Raw genomic sequence first — 24,608 nt, 5'->3', positions numbered from 1 at the left:
TTCGAGAATAACGAGACTCAAAGTTATAAAAGTTCATCATAGCGTTCAAAAACCTCGAGTACAGAGTGCAGGTGATAGTGGCAAAAGCTTGACTGAGCGCTGTAGAATAACAGAACGTCTTACTTCCATCTAGTTACTTTTCATTTTATAGAAGCGTATGATTAGCCTGACGCGGAAGTCTGTGATTTAAAAAATTACAGTCGTTATTTCTTTCTAATTTCAGTTGTCACAATTTAAAAACTCATGATTTCAAATGGAACGTAGAAATGGCTTACTTTTAAAATGCTATGTCGTACCGGGAGGATTCCTTGAGGATTCGCAATGTGAACAAGGAATATATGTGAAGCGTCGTTCTCATTGACGTCCATCAAGGAATACTCCCGGCTCACTCTTTATCAAATCGTTTTTTGCACGTACTTAAAACACTTGCACTCCGTGGTAATTTTCCCCTCTCGTTTCGTAACAACTGCATATCACAGTTACCGCACCTCAATTGTGGTTGAAATACAACCAGACGGTAAAAAAAGTAGGAACTTGAATCGCTCGCATAAAAAGTGATCCAATTTTTCATAATTCATGTCAGTATCTAGTATGAATTATAATTTTTTTTCTTTCAAAATTACGTCGACGACTGAGCAGAAAAAAATCGTCACTCGGGATTCGGTCAACAAGAACGCATTTCAAGATTTAGTTAAATAACACTGTATTCGAGAATTTTAATCAAAAACATTTCATCTCAGAATTTGATTGGAGACCATTACGTATTTCATCAAAATTAGATTTTGATTTTGTAATTGAAAAGGAACGAAATGTTAATTACATCAGTATTTTGCAATTGCGATGAAATATAATACTAAGTGGATTTGCACACTGCCATCAGCAAGAAGTAAAATACAAATCACATTTGTGTTTTGATATATATTTGGGTAGAATGAAATGCAAATTACACTTTTAGTGACTAATTTTGTTTCATTGCAGTTCATAAAAGTAATTGATATCTTCATTCGGGTGAATTGCAATACGATTAATATCTCCTCGATCCAACAACAATTTTTACATAAAGTCAATGAGTTAATTCAACCTAAAAATTTTGTGTGGGGGTATCTGTGTGCATATACATGTTAACGGCATATTTGTGAATATCTTTGAATATATAACCCTACATAATTGTAATTAGGCATCCGTGAGTATGTAGGATCATTTTTGGCTAGTTTTCGTCAGCTGAAATTGGAATTTTCAAAAACTGAGCTTGATAATTGTTAACCAATAACAGTGTTATGATACGGATTGGGTTTGGCTATTATTTATTCACGGAAACCCGAATTTGCCACGATAATTTGAAAGCTCATACTAGGATAAAACTCTTAAGTGCGATTTTTCTGAACTGAACGCTGTTCTCCTTTGTTGATTGAACTTGTATTGAGAGAAGATAACGATTTGGAGTAAAAGTTATCACTTAACTTTAATCGATTTAGATCATTTCGGGCTCTGCGGGCGGCTCTGCGTATTCGACGGGAACTGAATGGGGTATAAATCGTGAAGTTGTCTCCAACTTTTCTGGCAATACGCCGTTTAAAAATTATGTGACACTGTTTACGCACGATCGCTCTGGTTTTTATGAAATTTAACCCTTCTACCTGCTCTGCCTCCTTTTCTAAGCGCTTTGGAAATTTAGCTCTTAGGCATCAACAGTGTGGTTTAAGGAGAGGTTTTCAATCGAAAGTTTAATTCACCAATACCAAACACGTGCCGGTGGATTGAGGGGTAACACCACTGTAACGGTCAAAAATGGGCCCAACTTTGACGATTCATTTTGGGAGTATGGATAAAGGAATATGATTTCTTTTCAGCGGGTTCACCTATTACGTATCAAAGTATGAAAAAAAATATTTGATCATCATTCAGATGCAAAATGAAATCCATAGAGTATAAGACCCGTCACAAAAAACCAAAAAAATTTTACAATCCATATGTTATTGCCTATGGAACTACGTGGGGTTTTTTTTTTTTTTTTATCAAATTCTATAGAAATGGTACACTTTTAGAAAAATGAGTCGATTTTTGGGCAAAAAATAAGCAGTAATTTTTTTATAAATCAATAAAACTTTACATTAAATAAAAAAACAACTACGTACTTTCGTAGAGAATGTAATTGTGAAGCTACTATCAAAATTTCAGATCGATCCATGCAACGATATTCAAGTAATCTGTCCTCCCGGTTTGAAAAAAGTGGTTTCGAGAAAAATGCGTTCAGTTTTACAAGCACTCGGCGCGCGATCCAAGGCATAAATCGAAAATTGAACCTCTCGAAATTTTTTTCCACTATAAGACCAACTAGATATTGTTTTCGTGACCCTCAAATATTGTTTAATCCAAGCAATAAGAAAAATCAAATTTCACAAAATCCTAGAGTGGCGTCACCCCTTAACGAATGATACGAGAGCTATTGCAAAAAATGGTAGAGTGGAGAAAAGAATTCACCAATGCCAGATAGAGCGCCGGTGGATATACTAAAATGGATACGGAGAGAGTTTAATAGATCTATTCACGTTGAAGGTTATTAATTAGGTTAAATCAAAACGTCAATTAAACTCAATGATTAGGTTTATTCAAAAGCTGAATTGAAATTATAATGCTTGAATATTGTTGAGAGTAATAATATTATTTAACAGTAGTATAAGCACGGAATTTCTTCAGAGTTACATCATTCGCCAAGATTTTAATATATCTTTGAACTGCTCCGATCGATGGTTTACGAATAACTGCTCTGTTTAAAAGGTAATTTTGAAACGTCTTGTTAAAATAATTTTGATGAACTACCCTGCTTCTGCTCATTGTCAGTGCAAGACTTGTTAAGGATTTGTTCTTTAGCGTGCCGATTTTGAACGCGGTTCCTAATTGGTTCCTTTCATTTTTACGGAATTTAGGCGAATGAGGAAGTTTCAAGTATGTATAAATAATGTTTGGGCCTTCTTATTCACCCTGAACTACCCTTGCCCTCTGGGTCCAGCGTAGTGGGTTAGTTACGCCCACCACGGCTTTCCCCACGAGTGCAGGTAAGAATTTCCGTACTTGCTTTATATATGTAAAAATAAGCTATTCTATCCCTGGGACATCATTGCCCAAACAAACACCTCCTGAAAGATGAAAAGGTTTATCACGCTACACGTGCACGCCAGTTTCTGTATGTCCGAAAATATATAGTGTTAATGGAAGCCGTATGCATGCAATGCATTCGGGGTAACAGAAATTTACCGACACGAACGTCGGATATTGCATATGCGGTTAGCTTCGTATAGAATTCTGTTTATCGTACATTTATATAATATGGAAGAAAAATTTAATCTTGGATAATGATAGTGAAACAAAAGTTTCATCATCTTCGAAGTGAAATCTAGAGGCTATAATTTTCATTCGATTGGTTGAGGAGTTTGCGGCACCGAGACCTCTAGATGCTCAAGTATCGTGTTTTTAACGTGCTGTTTTATCCCGACATTCCGCAGTAATCTTAATACTCCGATGTTGCGGCCAAATTGATAAGCTTCCACTAAATTTTCGTAGCCGATTCTTGCCTCAGCAATTTTTATCCTCATTTGGATGGAAAGTCCAGAGACTCTCTTTAGAGAGTCTTTTCTATCACTAGTCTCAAGCTTTTCTAATGCAGCTCTAACGCTTACCGTAAGATTCTTAATTTGGTTTTCAATCTGGAAGCGATTCCTGTAGTAACGTATTATTTCCAATAATATTTGTTCCCTACAAGTCGCATTATATGCTGCTTGTGCTTCCCAGTTGAACTCGGGGATATTTCCAGCGATAGCTTTCAGGCTGCAAGGTGTACCCCTAGGAAATACTTCTTTAAATAGACTGAGCGTGCTCGCAAATCCTGCGACACGTAACTGAAATTCCTCCATCATACCCAGATCTGTTACCAGTCGTAGAATCGATGGCCCGTGAAATCTGCCAATCAATAATGCAATTGAAACCACATCGTGTACGAATGTTTAAGAAATCGATAAATTACACAGCAACAATAATCACTCTTGGGTGTTGTGTGTTACAAGGATAACTCGTCTTAACCGGCGTTGATCGTCCAGGAACTCCAAGAAATCAGTGAAAGCAGTTCTCTTTGGAAATGTAGTTACTATACGACCGTTTTCCTCTAATTCACCATTTGTAATTTTCAAGCGAGTGAAGTTAGTTTTTCTTTTCGGTATGCCATTCGACGGCATAATGTAGCGACTGAATTGACCCTGTTCGGTACAGGCAGCAATCTATGTGTAAATATGCATGTATTAGTTTCGCTAGATCAGAATAATTGCTTATATGTATATTAAATTAATTCTTACCTTACATATTTCGTCGGTTCTCTTAGATCCGTTGTGTGACAAATAGTATATTACTTGACAGCAGTCACTGAAGTCTGCATTTTCTGGATAAAAAAAAAAAAATTCATTTCAAATCAACGCGTCTGAAATTCGTGACCTTCCTCGCAATTCTCGAATCATCCCGACGCCATTACGCACATGCACACACAGCAATCCGCGACCTACTCGAGAGGCGAGACTGAAGAATCCACGAAAGCGATTCGACCCAGTAACGACAGAATTTTGATTGTACGTGATTCACGATAAACCGGATTCTATGCAAAACCGTGATTCACCCTACAACCCTACGCACAAGTTTGCACTCATGCAGGGAAAAATCACACCGAAATACAAATGTTAATATACAAACCTATATGAGGGTATAACAATAAACAATGAACAATAATCGTAATTTTCTGCAAATAAAACTGAATCGATCGTTATCGTGAATCTCAGGCTATGCTTACCAAGAGCGTGCTCAGAAATTGACTGAAAGTACTGTCAGTACTGAAAATGGTATAGTCCAAGTGACGTATACTGTAGATTTTCAGTACTGACAGTACTTTCAGTCAATTTCCGAACACGTCCGAAGTGTTGCTCTCGAAATTCGATCGCAAGGAATAAAACAGAACTTACCAACTCCTTCGCCAGCGCTGGCCATTTCGTAACTCTGGGCAAAGGCAAAACACTCTGTTAAGGCTAAGGATCGCAGGTGGTTTTAGGAATGGAGAGGTAAACGACGCGGTAGAATAATAACCCTCTGTTAATCTTTGGAAACGTAATAACATATGAATATCTTTATTTATTACACACTGCGTACTTTTCTAACGACAGTTTGCTCACAACTAACTTCCTGTAAGACCTCGCTCGCTCGCTTCGCTCGAGACTCCGAGGCGCTAGTGTTCACATCCTAAAGTGAAGTGTCAAAACAGTGTCTATAATGAATAAATAAATTATATTAAACGTAATATTGACATTTTTGTAAATACTTTATAGTTTGTCAGCGCTGCGATCGCAACTAGAACGTACCCTATATGCTTTACGTATAGCACAGACACCAGGGGGTCAATTTCGTATCTTTCGCTTTTTCATCTCACCCCAACTGAGCATTCTGATTGGCTACATGAGGTTAGACAGCCAATCACAATGCTCAGCTGAGGTGAGATGAAAAAGTGAAAATATAAAATCGACCCCCTGACCAATTCCCCCTCGACTTCAAGATTAATAGTGGCACCAACATCTTAAATTCTCAAAATTTGCATCATAATAGAAATTATCGTACAATCTGCGTACGATGATAATGTGCTGTCGTACATCGTACGTAGGCATGAAATTATCGCATATGCACGATAATTATGGTACGGTTCCGATCGCTGCAAGGCGCTCGGCTACACTCGGTCCTCCTCGCACCGCGTTCGCATCAAATGCGATAACTTGCCACAACACTTCCGCCGTCGGAGCGTTTTATGCACAGCCCGAGATTCGTATATAATTTGACAAATCTATTCTTTGGTAGCGCTTTGGTAAAAATGTCCGCCGATTGAACCTCGGTAGGCACGAAGATTATATTGATTTCGCCGTTTTCGACTTTCTCGCGGATGTAGTGAAACTTCACATCAATATGTTTCGCGCGCTTGTGAAATTCCGGATCTCGAATCAATCGAATAGCGCTCTGGTTTTCGGCGTACAAATTCGTCGACTCGTTTCGCATGTACCCTAGTTCGCTCAACAGCGCACGTAGGTAGCCATACAGCTTCTTTCGCCGCCGTCGATGCCGCGATATACTCCGATTCCGTCTTACTCGTAGACACGAGTTTTTGTCGCTGAGACGACCACGTTACAATTCCGTTTGCTAAACAGAACGCGTAACCCGTCGTCGACCTTCTGGTCCTTATATCGCTCGCGAAATCCGCATCTGAATATCCCGCGAGTTTGATTCGCGAATTCGACTCACTGCTCGCACATGACTCTCGTCGTGTTCGTTCTGAAACTTGCTAACCGAATTTACAGCGTGTGCAATAGCTGGTCGTGTTACTACCGCGAGAAACATTAGCGATCCTATTGCCTCGCGATACGGTACCGGAGTAGTATGGCTATGAGAGTTCTAAACGCAGATTCCGGTTACCGACACTTACCGACCGAGCCGCTCCGCGCAGCCCACCGAGCCGCTCCGCGCAGCTCAGACTCAAACCCTTCTCCGCTCCGCGCAGCCCAGACGCAAACCCTTTTCCGCGATGACGTCACAGTCTGCCGTACCGAAGGTCAAAGTCTGTAGTGCTCGCCTGCCGAAGGTAGAGGGCGCAGCGGGGGGGCGAGAACTTTTTTACCGTCCCGCATTCTTTTCCCAAGATAGGACTGCTGATGTGTAACATTAACCACTCCAAATTCCTTTCCCACGGTAGGGACGGTAAAAAAGTTCTCGCCCCCCCGCTGCGCCCTCTACCGTCGGCAGGCGAGCACTACAGACTTTGACCTTCGGTACGGCAGACTGTGACGTCATCGCAGAAAAGGGTTTGCGTCTGGGGTGCGCGGAGCGGGGAAGGGTTTGAGTCTGAGCTGCGCGGAGCGGCTCGGTCGGTAAGTGTCGGTAACCGGAATCTGAGTGTAGAACTCTCATGGCCATACTACTTACCGGTTGCCTTTCGCTCGCTTCTGATTCTACCGGGTACAAAATTGTGTGAGGATCCGCCGGTACGGAGACCCCTTTTGCTCGACTCATTCCGAATCGCTCTATGTCTTTCTTCGCGTAGGCCTCTTGATGTACGAACATCGACCTTGACTCGCGATCTCGACTTATTTGCATTCCGGCGAAGTTAATGCAATCTCCGATCGTTATATCGTATTCTTTGCTCAACTCTCTGACAATTTTCTCGATTATACCCGCAGACTTCGATGCAATTATCCCGTCGTCTACGAACAGCGCGAGGTACGAGGAAAAACACGCTTGTCCGCATTAGTCTCTATCAGATTGAACCTCTTCAAAACACTCGCGATTTCCAAGTTCCAGCAGCGCGGAGCCTGCTCGAGTCCGTACAATGCTTTCTCGAGAAGACACACCACTTTATCTCGACTTCCGTTGACCTCCAGTCCCGTCGGAATCTCCATCATGTCGACCTCGTCAAGAAGTCCATGGAGAATAGCAGTTCGAACATCGAACTGTACTGCTTCAAGATTTTCTTCCGCGATGATCGCTAGGAGTACTCAGAGAGAATCGTACCTCACGACTGGTGAGAACGTCTCCGAGTAGTCCACGTCTTCTCGCTGCATGAAAGCCTCTGGCAGACAGTCGTGCTTTGAACCTGATGACGCTTCCTGCCGTGTCGCGTAGTGTTTTGAAAACCCATCTCGACATATATTTTATTTCGCTGTCGTAATACCCACCTGAGTGATTGTGAAAAGTGCATTGCTTTATTAATGGATTAGCCATTCCATTACACATTAATTTTTCAATGATTATTGCGTTTTCTCATCGCTGTGAATCATTTTGATAGTTAATAATGGGACATCGCTGTATTATTCATTCCATTTTCAGCGAATAATATACTTTTCCCCATTAGGCGTTATTTTTATAGTCAGTACATTGATAAATTATGATAAAATTAAGATAATTGAGGTATCGTCATTCTCAATGTAACGGTTAATTTTTAAATCATTCAACTGCGAATATCCAGTATCATTTAATCGGAATGTTGTCAATCGATTATCTGACCTCCACGGTTAAGTGAGCAATTTTTTTCTCTTCTTTCTTTAGATAACCGCCATTTCGGATGCTGTAATATTTAACTTCAGCTGTTATTACAAGAAAAGAGTTATCAGTAAAGCAATTACTGCAGTTATGATTATTGCAATTGGTATCCATGCATACATTGTGGCAATAATGATGCAATAACGATGACCTATTACTTTAGTAATAAACCGTTGCAATTCGAATCCATTCCTCAGTATTTTGGTCATTAATAATGTAATTCGAATCCATTACCTGTTACTTTGGTGATTACCAATTGCGTTATCGTCCATTGTCAATCATTCACGTTGTTACAAATCATGGTTTTGATGTATTACATATTTTTTTTGTAATGGGTAATGCATTCGCTACATACACCATGTTCGGCGCCTGGTACCTAGGGGTTATCTCTGAAGATTACATTATTTTGTAGTCTTGCCTCGCTGCTCGCGAGCACTTGAAAAACTTCGGCTAAATGCTTTACGATATTGAGAGTTATTCCAAAGGTTTTTCAAACAGCCGATTCTGAATTTGAAGTAAAAAACTCGAAAATTCGAAACAGCGAACCTCAATATCGAATATATTGTTTCATTCCGGAACCAGGCTATCCTTTAACATCGCTGATGTTAAATCCAAAGACGAAGCTCAGAAATTTGATTTGGCGTACCTTTGATTGCTGTGAAAAAAATTACTATCGATCGATTCGAAGGGTATAGAAATTGATATCCGAAAGTTTTTCCGGCTGCTGATTTTGATCTGGTGCGCAAAATGTTTCAATTCGAAATTTCAATTCGACCAAGTCGCTCCATAACTGGTATCAACGAAGTTCATCGGCCACTAATTTTGCGTCATAAGTGAAAAGTCCAGAGTTCAGAATGGCAACTAGAAAACAGTTCCAAACTACGTATGAATTGTATGCGGATCGATATCTAGGGAACTTCAAAATTCCGATTTGCAATAAAGAATTGTTCAATTTAGATTGGGTATAAACTTCGCTTAGAGTAGATCGAATGGTTCTGAGACATTGGCATTTTATGGTCTTTGGTATCACAGATCCAGATCTTATAGTCAAAGTTTTACGATTGCGATTGTCGAATGATTAGCCAATAAGGACTGTTGGAGCAACATGAATTTTTTTTCCGTCCGAGACAGAACGATGAAGCAAAAATCGGAAGCGACATTCACTCAATGGCGTCGCAAATCAATTATTCGTCAGGATTTCCAAGACCGTATCGAAATTTTGCATCAAATGCTAGCTGAAAATATACATGGTGAAAAATAATCATTTCCTCAGATAATCCTAACCTGTGAAGCATAAGTGTTTATATCTTGTCTGCAATGAACAATGGATAGAAGATTATTTATGCCAATCCATTCTTACCGCGATTAAGACATTTTTCCTAAAATAAATTGCGAAACTTTATCATAACTCAAAATGTGTGTTGTATATTTTTTTCCGTATCCAGAACCAATGAAAATTTTTTAATTCTCTGAATAAGATCTATATAATTTATAAATCACATTCGTTTGCGTATGTTACTTTATTTTTCGAATCGAAAACTCGGAATCAAAAATAAGATTAGTTCAAGCTTTTGATTTTTCGGAATAATGCTAAAATTCTCTACTATTACACGTGGCACCGGTTAATTAGATGTTGATGAATTATCTGAAATAAAGTTCAATGCACCTGTGAACGAATATTTATATTCTCGAACGCATTCGCAAATCTATAAAATAACACTGTATTGTAGAAATTAGGTCATATATACTGGAATTTCAACTCGGTCAGAAATGTATTTACTCACAATTAGCAGCAAGCTGTCTTACCGTCCTTACATTATTTTGATTAATACATATTATAGATAGGCTCTCGAACAACAGCTATTAAAGCTATCACACTTTCTACAGAAATATGTGTTATGTCCGCTGCTATCAGAGATAGTGCAAGCGAGGTTATTGCTTCCATAAAAAAAAAAAAACTGTTATCGTCCAAAGCGTTGAAGAATACACACACGTCTTTCCTGAAATCCAGACGGTCTTGGAACACCGAAGCAGTATTTACAATTGAAAAAGTATTACCGATGTAAGCCCATTTTCATGCCTAGATTCTAGATTCATGAATCGGGTACGTTATACCTTATTTAGTTATAATTTTATTTCCATTCCATTAGAAATAATGGATTATTGACAAATCGAGCATAAAATTAAATTTTCCTTTCGAGAATAACGAGACTCAAAGTTATAAAAGTTCATCATAGCGTTCAAAAACCTCGAGTACAGAGTGCAGGTGATAGTGGCAAAAGCTTGACTGAGCGCTGTAGAAAAACAGAACGTCTTACTTCCATCTAGTTACTTTTCATTTTACAGAAGCGTATGATTGGGATGACGCGGAAATATGTGATTTAAAAAACTACAGTCGTTATTTCTTTCTAATTTCAGTTGTCACAATTTGAAAGCTCATGATTTCAAATGGAACGTAGAAATGGTTTACTTTCAAAATGCTATATCGTACGCGGAGGAATCCTTGAGGATTCGCAATGTGAACAACAAATATATGTGAAGCGTCGTTCTCATTGACGTCCCTCAAGGAATACTCCCGGCTCACTCTTTATCAAATCGTTTTTTGCACGAACTTAAAACACTTGCACTCCGTGGTAATTTTCCCCTCTCGTTTCATAACAACTGCATATCACAGTTACCGCACCTCAATTGTGGTTAAAATACAACCAGACGGTAAAAGAAGTAGGAACTTGAATCGCTCGCATAAGAAGTGATCCAATTTTTTATAATTCATGTCAGTATGTAGTATGAATTATAATTTTTTTTCTTTCAAAATTACATCGACGACTGAGCAGAAAAAAATCGTCACTCGGGATTCGGTCAACAAGAACGCATTTCAAGATTTAGTTCAATAACACTGTATTTGAGAATTTTAATCAAAAACATTGTATCTCGGAATTTGATTAGAGACCATTACGTATTTCATCAAAATTAGATTTTGATTTTGTAATTGAAAAGGAATGAAATGTTAATTACATCAGTATTTTGCAATTGCGATGAAATATAATACTAAGTGGATTTGTATACGGCCATCAGCAAGAAGTAAAATACAAATCACATTTGTATTTTGATATTTGGGTAGAATGAAATGCAAATTACACTTTTAGTGATTTATTTTGTTTCATTGCAGTTCATGAAAGTAATTGATATCTTCATTCGGGTGAATTGCAATACGATTAAATTAAAGTCAATGAGTTAATTCAACCTAAAAATTTTGTATGGGGTATCTTTGTGCATATACATGTTAACGGCATATTTGTGAATATCTTTGAATATATAACCCTACATAATTGTAATTAGGCATCCGTGAGTATGTAGGATCATTTTTGGCTTTTTTCGACAGCTGAAATTGGAATTTTAAAAAACTGAGCTTGATAATTGTAAACCAATAACAGTGTTATGATAAGGATTGGGTTTGGCTATCATTTATTTACGGAAACCCGAATTCGCCACGATAATTTAAAACCTCATACTAGGATTAAACTCTTAAGTGCGATTTACCTGAACTGAACGCGGTTCTTCTTTGTTGATTGAACTGGTATTGAGAGAAGATAACGATTTGGAGTAAAAGTTATCACTTAACTTTAATCGATTTAGATCATTTCGGGCTCTGCGGGCGGCTCTGCGTATTCGACGGGAACTGAATGGGGTATAAATCGTGAAGTTGTCTCCAACTTTTCTGACAATACGCCGTTCAAAAATTATGTGACACTGTTTACGCACGATCGCTCTGGTTTTTATGAAATTTAACCCTTCTACCTGCTCTGCCTCCTTTTCTAAGCGCTTTGGAAATTTGGCTCTTAGGCATCAACAGTGAGGTTTAAGGAGAGGTTTTCAATCGAAAGTTTAATTCACCAATACCAAACACATGCCGGTGGATTGAGGGGTAACACCGCTCTAACGGTCAAAAATGGGCCCAACTTTGACGATTTATTTTGGGAGTATGGATAAAGGAATATGATTTCCTCTCAGCGGGCTTACCTAACACGTATCAAAGTATGAAAAAATGTTTTATTATCATTTAGATGCATAATGAAATCGATAAAGTATAAGACCCGTCACAAAGAACCCAAAAATTTTACAATCTGTATGATATTGCCTATGGAACTGCGTAGGGTTTTTTTTTTATCAAATTCTAGAGAAATGGTACACTTAAAAAAATGATTCGACTTGTGGCCAAAAAATAAGCAGTGAATTGTTTATAAATCAATAAAACTTTGCATGAAATAAAAAAACAACTACGTACTTTGATAGAGAATGTAATTGTGAAGCTACTGTCAAAATTTCAGATCGATCCATGCAACGATATTCAAGTAATCTGTCCTCCCGGTTTGAAAAAAGTGGTTTCGAGAAAAATGCGTTCAGTTTTACAAGCACTCGGCGCGCGCTCCAAGGCATAAATCGAGAATTGAACCTCTTGAAATTTTTTTCCACTACAAGACCAACCAGATATTGTTTTTGTGACCCTAAAATATTGTTCAATCCAAGCAATAAAAAAAATCAAATTTCACAAAATCCTAGAGTGGCGTCACCCCTCAACGAATGATACGAGAGCTGTTGCAAAAAATGGTAGAGTGGAGAAAAGAATTCACCAATGCCAGGTAGGGCGCCGGTGGATATACTAAAATGGATACGGATACAGTTTAATAGATCTATTCACGTTGAAGGTTATCAATTAGGTTAAATCACAACGTCAATTAAATTCAATGATGAGGTTTATTCAAAAGCTGAATTGAAATTATAATGTTTGAATATTGTTAATAGTAATAATATTATTTTACAGTATTATAAGCACGGAATTTCTTTAGAGTTACATCATTCGCCAAGATTTTAAAATATCTTTGAACTACTCCGATCGATGGTATACGAAGAACTGCTCTGTTTAAGAGATAATTTTGAAACGTCTTGTTGAAAGATTTTTGATGAACTACCCTGCTTCTGCTCATTGTCAGTGCAAGGCTTGTTAAGGATTTGTTCTTTAGCGTGCCGATTTTTAAAGCGGTTCCTAATTGGTTCCATTCATTTTTACGGAATTCAGGCGAATGAGGAAGTTTCAAGTATGTATAAATAATGTTTTGGGTCTTCTTATTCACCCTGAACTACCCTTGTCCTCTGGGTCCAGCGTAGTGGGTTAGTTACGCCCACCACGGCTTTTCCCACGAGTGCAGGTAAGAATTTCCGTACTTGCTTTATATATGTATGTAAAAATAAGTTATTCTATCCCTGGGGCATCATTGCCCAAACAGACACCTCCTGGAAGATGAAAAAGTTTAACCTCGGATAATGATAGCGAAACAAAAGTTTTATCATTTTCGAAGTGGAATCTAGAGGCTATAATTTTCACACTATCGGTTGAAGAGCTCCCGGTACCAAGACGCTGAGATGCTCCAGTATCTCGTGAATATGGTGTCGACGTAGCTTAACAGTCTGCAGTAATTGTAAAACTCTTTGTGGATCTGTGCCGAAATAAGCCTCCACTAAATCTTCGTAGTCGAATCCTGCCTTAGCAATTTTCTTCCTTATATGGTCGGAAAGTTCTGCAATCCTCTTTAGAGAGGCTTTTCTATTATTAATCTCAACTCTTTCTAATACAGCTTCAACGCTTTCCGTACGATTCGTAATTAGATTTTGAACCTGGTAGTGACGTATTACTGTCATTATTATTTTCGCTTTGCTAGTCGCATTATTTGCTGTTTCGATTTGCCAGTTGAAGCCGGGGATATCTTGAGCGACATTTCTAAGCGTGTGACTATGGCGCTCAGGATATTCTTCTTGAAACAGAAGGAAGGTGCACGCAATTCCTGCGACACGTGACTGGAATTCCCTCATCATATCCAGACGTTTTACCAGTCGTAGAATCCGTGGCCCGTGAAATCTGCCAATCAATAATGCAATTGAAACCAAATCGTGTACGAATGTTTAAGAAATCGATAAATTACACAGCAACAATAATCACCCGTAGGCGTTGTGTGCTATGAGGATCACTGGTCTGGACTTGTCTCGAGTCCTCAGGAATTCCAAGAATTTGTTGATAAGAGTTTCCTCTAGATCTGTATCTACTGACACATCCACAACTTCCAAGCCATTGACGACAGTTATTACTTGCCATGTGTCATTTACTAGCTTAGTGTAGGTATTGAAGTGATCCGTTTCGGTAGAGGCACCAATCTGTGTGTAAATATGCACGTATTAGTTTCGCTAGATCAGAATAATTGCTTATATGTTGTGACGTGGATTTTTCCCGCTCCTCGGTCACTCGGAGAAAATGACCGAGAGCTTACCGCGTGCACAATAATTTGGCGACCACGATGTACCCTGGATCTAAAACAATATCGCGAAGTTTTGTTGGGCGCCTGGCGTGATTAACACGCCTCAAAATCATTAATGCGCTATTCCTCGGGCATATGCTCGATAGCTCAGTACCGCGGAGAGGGGAGGGGTAATTTTTGGAGTGAGAGAGAGACACTCGAAATACACACGCTACTTAATTAAGGGCGTTGCCTAGCTAAAAAGCGCGGGCTACTCCGCTTCCCGCGTTAACCGTGGCGAGAGAGAGGGTAAAGAAAAAAGTGAGACGGAGCAACCGAGCTGTCGCCGGAGTGGGGCGTGTGACGCGGCTATCCTCTTCCACCCCTCACGGGCATTCGGTTTCAAATACTTTTAAACAGCCCGGTGTATCGCGCTCGGCACGACGCAGCGCCTGATGAATAATATAAAAAAAAAGTAGACTCCTTTCAGATTCCACTTGAAAAATTTACTAGTAATACAGAATTCAATAAGGAACCCGAAACTATTTTTTTTATAATTGGAAAACTTGTCATTAATGAGGTAAAAATCGTCAAACATTTGAATTGTTTATAAAAATTGGGATTTTCAATAATGTTCAACATTGCATTTTTTTTATGAAAGCTTATTCGTTCACCTTCCGAATGCACTGTAAATGATGTCTTTACGTCGAATAGAACCGGATATATGCGCGCTCCTTTTGCATCAAAATTGAACGATTGTCTTGTAACTTTCGAAAACAAACATAATTCGGACGAACACCAAAATGCGTGTCGATTCTTTTTACCTTTATTTCATGAGAAAAAAAGTATGAATAGATTGAAAAAATACGAGGTTATTTTTTGATTGACGTGACGTAGAATTCCTTATACGTATGTTGATATAGATACACATTCTTAATATTTCAACGAAAATTATATTCGCCGGCGTCCGTATTTCTACGCAATGCGATCACGTGACTGGTAATAGTCTGATAGCCGGTATTCATAGTCAGGTTCGATTTGCAGGACTGTCTTGAGTCAGCTCAAAGCATAGCTTGATCGGCTGAGAGCTATTCCTAATACAGTCTCGAAAATAATACGTAACTATTTACGACTACCGGCCAGACGTCGTCACAGGTCATTTTAAATTGAAAATGCAACGAATAGCTGTGAGCAAATTCATGATATAACAACGAAAATATCATCAATCTCCCAGGTCTCACCACGTGGAGGTCGCTATCAAACAGAGACCCGCCTAACCCGTCCCTACCTCCCAACCGTGATCGGGTTTGCACCAAACGAATACAAAATGATAAAAAATAATATAAAATGGTAAAAGTAAAATTAAACTCGTTTAAACTTAATAAACATAATCACGAAATCTGTATGAGAAGGATCTCATAAAAATTAAATTGAAACAGTATAAGTGAAACATGACAGTAATCTTGATAGAGAAAATTGATATAACAAAGCATCGAGCATTGTATACATTATATGGCTAAATAAATTCTATAGAAAGCGCAAACTATGGAAAGTAGTACGTCACGAGTGCAGGTCACAGATAGTAATGAAAAAATAGGCTATAGAATATTTACATAATATATAGGTATACACGCAGTCTGGTCCGACTGCAGAAAGTACTCCTGGAATGAATAATCAGATATATAATTATAACGATATGACTAGCAAATTTTTAGCACAGTAATACATATAACTAACTAAACATAAATCACAGAAATATTGCACGTAAGCTATATACAAAGCTATTATATTTATGTACATGTGTACATATATATATTACAGTTTTTTGTCGTCTGTCGGTCGTGAATTTACTGTTTCTTACGCGCGGCCTTATCTGAGCTTCGATGATTTGAGGGAGTTCGCGGATTGAGAGTTATCGGGCGCGTCTAAAATCTACGATCTCGGGTAACAAATTGGTGGAAAATTCTGCCAGATACCTTGTAACTTCACCTTGGATACTTAGGTAGTCACAATAAGTGATGAGAATATTCCTTATGATCGACAAAGTGTAAACACTAATGCAAATTGCCGAATAGTGATTTCGATCATTTAACCTGAACACGTAACAAATTGATGACATATTTTAGCGACTAATGCAAACCGGGCTAATACCACACGTCACAATGCATTCTAGTTTATATTTTCGTATGTATAAAAAACTTGAGAATGAATTTATACTGCTATCATGAACAGCAATATCGGCTCTTGAAAGTACCTTCTTAGATTAAAGCCCTGCGATTGTTCGTACTCAAGTGATTGAATCTCGAAGTCGGAGAGGATGCGACATCAATCATATAAATAATTCGATTTACCTAATTTTTTCCTGAAATTTGCCAAAATCTTTCTGCCGGGTCGTTTCTCCTTCTTCAAAGACAGGTTCCTTCTCTTCTTAGCCATCGCGGGAATAAATACTGACTCGAAATAATAAAAAACACGGTAGAAAAACACAAGCAAAAATAAAAGCGCGGAACACTATCCACGTGCCGAGCGACGAGGATTCGAAGGAGGGGAATTGTAGTGGGGGGGTTTGAGTCTACTCTCATCGCCCGTAATTCGCATGGTCGCCGGCCAACGCGGTCGTGGCGCTAGCAGCCGCCCGCCTTTGGCGCGAAAAATTTGCTGTTTCATGCTTCGTGATTTTCCTTCTCATTTCCTCATTTTTGAAGATACTTAGATTCTTAGGGAGTCATTTTGAAGATAAAGAATAGATCTGTGTCGCCTCTTTCGCCGAATCTTGAAAAAAAATTCACTGTCCGCTGTGTCTCACTTCAAAGATAACGTACTTTCAAGTACGTTTTTCGCAAATCTGAAAGCGAAATCGAAAATTCGGCAAAAAAGGCGACACAGACCTATCCTTTACCTTCAAAATGACCCCCTAAGAACCTAATTATCTTCAAAAATGAGGAAATGAGAAGGAAAATCGTGAGTCTCTGTTCGCGCGCGCTCTTCGAGGCATAGGCAACGCCCTTAACAGAAGTAAAATAAAATCTCATATTTCCCAATAGCGGTGATACAAAACAAAAAAAAAGATAATCCAAAAGTCGCTCATCGCGAGTCTAAAATTAAACAGAAAATTACACGAAACCTACTCTATTTCTTACTCTAATGAGCTCGCGGCTCCCTAACTAAAACGTCACTCAACGATCACAAAATCCACAAAATTGGCGCTCTTTTGCAAAAACTTCGCGACTCAATTTCGGAAATTCCTAAATTTTGATTCCGCCCAGGGTTCAAGGAGCCCTTTGTAACGGGCATCAAAAATGCCACGTTACAATGTATATTAAATTAATTCTTACCTTCCAGATTAGTGCATCACTTCTAAATCCGCGAGTTCCCAAACTGAATGATACTTTACAGAAGCGACCGAGGTCTGCATTTTCTGGATAAAAAAAAAACATTCATATCAATTCAACGCGTCCGGAATTCGTGATCTTTCTCGCGATTATAGAATCATCCCGACGCCATTACGCACACACACGCACAACAATTGGCGACCTACTCGAGAGGCGAGACAGAAGAATCTAGAAAAGCGATTCGATCCAGTACAACAGAATTTTGATTGTACGTGGTTTACAATAAACCGGATTCTATGTAAAACCGTGATTCACCCTACAACTCTACGCACTCATGCAGGGAAAAATCACACCGAAATACAAATATTAATATACAAACCTATATGAGGGTACAATAATAAATAATGAACAATAATCGTAATTTTCTGCAAATAAAACTGAGTCTGTCGTTGTCGTGAATCTCAGGCTATGCTTATCAAGTATAAAGACTGGGAAACGAATTTAGATACGTTATCTTAATCCAAAAATGGCTATCCGTTACTCAGTAAGCATAAAGCTAAAGCTAGGAGCCAAACGCATTAAAACGGTTTACTCTTAAAAATGTGTAACTTGAAGTGTTGCTCTCGAAATTCAATCGCAAGAAATAAAACAGTACTTACCAACTCCTTCGCGAGCTCTTGCCATTTCGAGAATTGAGACGTCCGTTACCGGTAATCGACAAAACGAAAATGATCAGAAATCTACATACTGCAACGCGAATACCTATGAATCACCTGTTACATGACGTCATGCGCAGCAAGCATTTTTCGCTACCGATTTTATGTCAATTTTGCTAACTCTGTTATCTGATGTACACCTGCTGGAACGTTACGATGCAGAGCTTATCGTGATGTAGTAAATTTATCGTGTGTGTAGTTCCTCGATGGTCTGGTATTGCGCGAGGACGGTGGTTCCTTGCCGCTAATCCGTTTTGATGAAATTTCGTTATTAGCTACTGACGGGAAAAGCGAGGAGAGGCTGCTATCGTACTTTCCATCGGTGCACCTTTGCAGGGTCACTTAGCGGTTACGATTTCTTTTTTTAAATGGGAACGTGAACTTGTCTTCACATATTGGGATTCTACACAAAAAGTGGAAAACTTTTATTTCAAACCGTTTGTTCTTACAAGCCCTGATTATTTTTTATGGGGCTAGCTCAAAGAAAAAGTTTACAGCGTGGTACCAACTGCTCCAGAGGATATGAAGGAGCGAATCGGAAATGCTTGTAGAAACATCGAACGGGAACATTTACTACGATGTCATGTATCTATTGTGAATCGTACTGAAAAGTGTATTGAAGTTAACGGGTAGAATTTCGAGCATCTATTAAGAGCACGGAGCATTAAAGAGGAGCACAATCTTGGTTACGTATCGAGTCGAAAAGTGGTTCCAAAATAATCTGCCGGGCGGTAGCGCTGTGATCGGCCCAGACCCTCAGTATCCGTAATAGGCGGAAAATACAAACCCGGAAATGAAGTTTACGCGATTTATATGTAAATCCAACCAAATTGAACATAATGGTCCACGCAATGAGAAATTTGCTGAAAATCATCTACTAAAATTGGACTGTGACGTAGGCGCTTGACGGAATATATATACCTTTAATACTCCGTGGCTCCGTGCCTCTAACGCCGACGCGGAAACCGCCATTTGCATATTGTATTTAACATGGCCGCTATGCCGGACGCGGAGGGCCTGGAGCGATCGGAACGTCACCTGGATGCCATATGAAAAAAAGGTACCATATTCGTAGTCAGAGATTGTGCTCCTCTTTATGCTCCGTGATTAAGAGTCAACCATAGTGACCGCCATCTTTGTTGGTCAAGGGTAGAGTTGACTGGTGGTCAACGTAGGAACTTCCGTGGTCAAGAGCGTACATATATGCAAAGTCAGTTATGGTGCTTATGGGGTCCCACATTTCTGAAATTATTTTTACAAGAGCATGTGCACAACATCCATTCTTTGGTAACAAAGACCGATTCAGTCGTAATGAGGTATAGTTTTTTGCTTTTATTTCTGTGATGTATTTCGGAACAGAAAACTGCTTCACGTCTAATCAACGCATGTAACAGCGCGATTAAGAGAACAGAATAAGTCGATGATAACAAATTTGTTGATCGTTCATAGTAATGTTTGATTAGCGAGAAATATGTTATCATTCGATATAATAACATAGCCTTACAGTAGTCTGTAAAAAGAATAATATTAGCTGATAGTTCCATGAATATTTTGGAATAGAACAGAAATACGCGTTCATGTTTGCCTCGAAGTATGCAGGATAATTACTTGTCAATTTTTTCATTCCACTACATCTCTTGCAGAGATCACAGTCTTTTTCATGACTTGTTACTATAAATAAATTTTACGATCGTTGCCATATCATAGTTACAAAAATTGGTGTATAATGTTTTCAAAAATAGTTCAACAAAAATCATTAAGGTGGTCCTTAAGAACCTCATTTTAAAAAGGTCTCTCTCCGGATAGCTTCCAAAAAAAATTGCAAATATTCTTCGAAAATTTGAGATAAACAAAAACACTCGACGATGATGATCGATCGCCAACTTCAAGTGAGTAATGAATGCGAATTGGGATTGACGACTGATTGATTTGAAATAAAATTGCATGTGATTTGTCTCTTTTTTATCTTCAATATTCGAAGAATTTTTATGCCAAGGTTTGAATTGTTTCAGGAGTGCCAACGTACAAAGCTATGACTTTTTCTTCGTTTCCACGCTACAATGGAAATACTTTTGAAATAGCTGATATAATATTTCATTTTTCACATCGATTTTTCATTGTCAGTGATTAATGGCGGTTTCTGCCCAAATTCGAAACTCAAAATGAATTCACGCTCACAGGCACCCTTTCTAGTTGAACTGGAACGCCGAAGTGTTTATACCAATTTTTGCTAATTTTTTTGAAACCGATCCAGGGGATGCTGAATCGGTTCAAATTCAAAAATGACCTTTATGACCACTCTAACAATTAAACTAAACGATGCTACATGCTTTGCTTCTTGTACTGTCAAGCTGATCGCCCTCTCAAAATCAAGCGTGTACCGAACGCATCAATCGATCTTCAACGTCAGAAGTTCTGTAAAACGAGAAAGAATTATTTCTGTAAAAACTGGTACAACTTTTTCTTCGCCTTGTTTTGCAATACTACTTCAGAAATGTTGATTTATAAACTATAACTGCATTCCCTTTAACCAGTTCTTCTTCCACTAGCTAACGTATGTCACGATTCAAATTTTGTTTCCGTAATATTGGAGCTAAAATATGTGTGTAGAGTTTCTCGGTGTCAAACGTCAATAAAGTAAGAAAAAAATTTGACGTTTCGGCCGTGAGTGGGGGCCCTTCTCGGGAAACTAAAATACATTAATCGAATACAGTAACATATAAGTTATGACTAAATAATCTTGTACAAAAGAAAAAAAAAATTTGTAAAGAAGACTGACGTTTAAGGACGTTGCCTACTGAACTTTGGCTTCCTTCGCGACTCCAGCCAGGCAGCCAAGGGGAAGACTGAGCGAGACTTTAAGTCTATGCCTCTCGCGTCCTAATATAACTGGAAGCCCGTATGAGTTCCGTGTGGTTGATAAGATTAGGATACGGTTATTGAAGCAGAGGTTGGCACATATACATATTACTTCAAATATATATTGGTTATGCAAATAATACCAAGTTACAGAACTCACGCCTAATTTAATAACTTATAAGCAATGACACTTGACTGGCCGCTTACATTAGCAAACTTAAAGATAAGCTATTTCAGGGTGAGCAGTGCGATGAGTTGCCTTGTCATGTGTAGGGGTAGAAACTGAGGAGTCCGTCCTGCGGAGTGTCTCCTTGCATTTAAAGTGTGATGATAGCTCGGCTTATCCAGGTTTAGTTACAGTGAACCCACAGTCTAGCCACATCATGAAACCATACGTAGTAACATAATATTAAACCTCTTGAAAGGAAAACGCCGTGCTATTATTTTTTATTTTTATTTTTTTCCAGAGACAGTACATGAACATTTTGTTGTCGCAATTTGAATAATACGTAAGAAATCCAATTCTAACAGTTCGTGAAGGTTATGATTTCTCTATACAATGGGCGGAGCTTTATCTGGTAAGCGTTTGACAACTCAATCGGTTTCATTCAAATCGTATATTCTCTTAATTATTTTCTTCAAGAGAATTTCCTTTCGCCTCTGCTCTTCTGATTTTCTTCAGTTTAAAAGGTGAGGTCTTTATTGTTTTTTTTTTTTTTTTGTCCGCTCTTAAAAAGTTGTCGCGACTATCGGATCTTGAAGTTATCGAAATATATCCAGCACATTGTTGGCATTTTATTTGTTCTCTGATTGGTCGGTGTGGTGTGTCGTTTTGACAGTTGGCGCCCGGTTATATGCCTTCATTCAAAGAATATAACTGTGATTTTGTCATCCTCGGTACGGAAATGACAGTTCATTCTGTCATAAAAAATTAAATAATACCGACAAGCTGAAAACAAACGCAAATGATACACTAACTCAAAGCTTGTGCGTGCGCGCCTGGGGAATTTAACATTGAGCGAATTGAATCCGACGCGCTACGGTGCAGCGGTGATCAGGTCATTTCAAGAGAACCTATCGCTATAATCATCCTGAATGATGACCTTACCTTAATTTCTATTTTTTAGCAATATACCCGAGTCAGTTTCTACCAAGTCGGAGAGATATGCCCGGAAGTAAAACGAGAGTCGCAATTATTGGTGGTGGTGTTTCTGGTCTTATCGTAGCTAAACATCTTGCCACGAATCCAGAAACTTTCGATTTCACTCTGTTTGAGCAAACCGACCAGGTTGGTGGAACATGGGTTTATACCGACGAGACGGATTTCGACTCTCGCGGACTTCCAGTTCACAGCAGCATGTACAAGAACCTCAGGTGAGACAAAAGTAAATGAAAACCCCAATAAAATGGTATATTTCCGAACGGCATGGACTATTATAATGCGGCTTCTTTTCTCTTCCCTGTCACATTTACTATACCTAACCAAGTCCGCAATTGACAACATTGATGCTTTCAATGAACATGACGTAACCGTCCCTTATACCTACGCAGCCTCACTCTTGACATATCAAAAGTTGTTCCGGCGTTACACACGTTCCAGACTTTTCTTTCCTCGGCAATGGTCCGGCGTACTTTTCCATGAACCTTAATCACTTTGTCTATCAACAAATACGCATGTATTTGAGATGTTTCGAATACATTTTTTTTTTTAAGATGAACATTTCCTTTGGACTTTCGAAAATCTCTAGACTCAAATCACCCGAAAAACTGACGCACAAATTGACAGATAAGTAAATTCACCTGATTTTGCTAGACCTCTGTACGTAGTTTCACGTAGATTTTCAAGTACGAAGCATGAAAATTGAATAGAACACCCCTTATATTTTACTTGAGTGGGACTAGTTTGCAGTAATTGTAAATGCTTACGCGGAAAAAATGAGGCTTCCAACACACTTAAATGTAGTAAAGACTCAGTGTGCACGTCAAATCATCTCTTAGACCCGAAGTGCACGAAAAATGCGCTTTATATGATTATGTATTAACAGGACGAACGTGCCAAAAGAAATTATGCAAATTCCTGACTTTCCCTTCCAAGATCAAGATGGGCCGTCTTTCGTGCATCACAGCGTTGTTCGGAATTATCTATTGAGTTATACGGAGCACTTCAATCTCTTCCCTCATATAAAGGTATGTGTTTTGAAATATATGCATACATAGGACGTATTCCGAAATGTGCGCTATCTATTAGATCTATCTAATATATTATGTGGAACATGGGCGGATATACAGGGGGTCTTATTCCAATAAGACCAGTCAATGATCCCGAAAAATGAGTGTTTTACAAATATAAGTGTCAGACAAATGTTTTTATGGTTTTGAAGGGCGCCAGAGGAGCCTGAAAGATCCCACGCTCCAAGTAATATAAAGATAATCGGTAACGATTCTTCATTAACGTTCTAGAACTTGAATTGTGACAATGTTTCTGCCCGCAGTTAAATACGGTAGTGAAAAATGTTGAGCCCGAAGGTTTTCCAAGCGGCCAAACAATGTGGCTAGTAACTTCCGAGGACTTGGAAACAAACGTTGTAACGACAAGGATCTTTGACGCTGTGATACTTTGCAACGGACATTATACTGTGGGAGACGTTCCTCACATTCCTGGAATTGAGACTTTCCCTGGAAGATCTATACACAGTCATCAGTACCGGAAGCCAGAGACGTACGCGAACAAGAAGGTCTGCATTCTGGGCGCCTCGTGGTCTGGCGTGGACATTGCTTGCGAGCTATCCAAGTACGCTGAAAAGGTAAGACTTCCATTTTTGATCGAAATGTTTACCACTATAAAATGACCATGGGTACAGAATGAATAGAGTCAGAGTGCATAAGGCATCTGATAAGTGCTTCCAGGTATTGAAAAAAAATATAAACTAATTTTTGACAGAAGGTCATCTGGTCGTTATTCAGATTGGGGATTTCGGGGTTATTATAGTTCTTTCGGCTGTAGGAGATATCAAATTACATTTTTATAACAAATTCAACGACGTTTCACCACCTTCATGATAAATGGTTGATTCTCGGATGGTTGAAAATTGGTAGTTAGTTGATCTTTATTACCTACTTTTCGACAAAAGCAAGTAGCGTGAGCCAGAACGGAAATAGGAGGACAGAAATGAGACGATGAGGTTACTGTAAGGATCGTTTAAAAGTGACGAGATGTGGCGATACGCCGGACGTAAAATTACAATAAATTTCTGCATTTGCGGATTTCTGATATTCGAAAAACAGGTTCTTAGAAAAATTTCAGT

General features: G+C 38.8%; 2 protein-coding genes across 7 annotated transcripts in view; one reads left to right on the top strand and one right to left on the bottom strand.

The window, feature by feature from the left end:
* LOC124301155 (flavin-containing monooxygenase FMO GS-OX3-like) overlaps positions 1 to 24,608 on the top strand; it is a 44,993-nt gene that overhangs the window by 16,907 nt on the left and 3,478 nt on the right. For 2 of the 5 annotated variants that reach the window (XM_046755913.1, XM_046755905.1), the window contains exons 2-4: positions 22,431 to 22,677; positions 23,349 to 23,490; positions 23,796 to 24,107. In XM_046755913.1, coding sequence (XP_046611869.1) covers positions 22,469 to 22,677; positions 23,349 to 23,490; positions 23,796 to 24,107 — 663 coding nt within the window. In that variant the 5' untranslated portion in view covers positions 22,431 to 22,468. Of the gene's footprint in view, positions 1 to 19,641; positions 19,655 to 21,770; positions 21,882 to 22,430; positions 22,689 to 23,348; positions 23,491 to 23,795; positions 24,108 to 24,608 lie in introns of those variants that run through there. The other 3 variants (XM_046755887.1, XM_046755897.1, XM_046755922.1) reach the window with 3 other exon arrangements.
* Positions 2,475 to 24,480, bottom strand: LOC124301200 (uncharacterized). 2 transcript variants are annotated; one of them, XM_046755980.1, is made up of 6 exons: positions 24,469 to 24,480; positions 19,802 to 19,807; positions 5,001 to 5,054; positions 4,347 to 4,429; positions 4,039 to 4,271; positions 2,475 to 3,957 (listed from the first exon to the last, which is right to left on the bottom strand). In XM_046755980.1, exons 3-6 carry the CDS (start codon positions 5,023 to 5,025, stop codon positions 3,411 to 3,413), a joined length of 888 nt encoding a protein of 295 aa, XP_046611936.1. In that variant the 5' UTR covers positions 5,026 to 5,054; positions 19,802 to 19,807; positions 24,469 to 24,480; the 3' UTR covers positions 2,475 to 3,410. The 2 variants fall into 2 exon arrangements, with proteins under 2 accessions (XP_046611936.1, XP_046611944.1); XM_046755988.1 differs by having other exon boundaries at positions 4,347 to 4,420.

Source organism: Neodiprion virginianus, chromosome 1, assembly GCF_021901495.1.
Source record: "Neodiprion virginianus isolate iyNeoVirg1 chromosome 1, iyNeoVirg1.1, whole genome shotgun sequence".
Lineage (NCBI taxonomy): Eukaryota > Metazoa > Arthropoda > Insecta > Hymenoptera > Diprionidae > Neodiprion > Neodiprion virginianus.
Note: the sequence above shows the minus strand (reverse complement) of the source record. Positions and strands in the feature narration are given on the sequence as shown.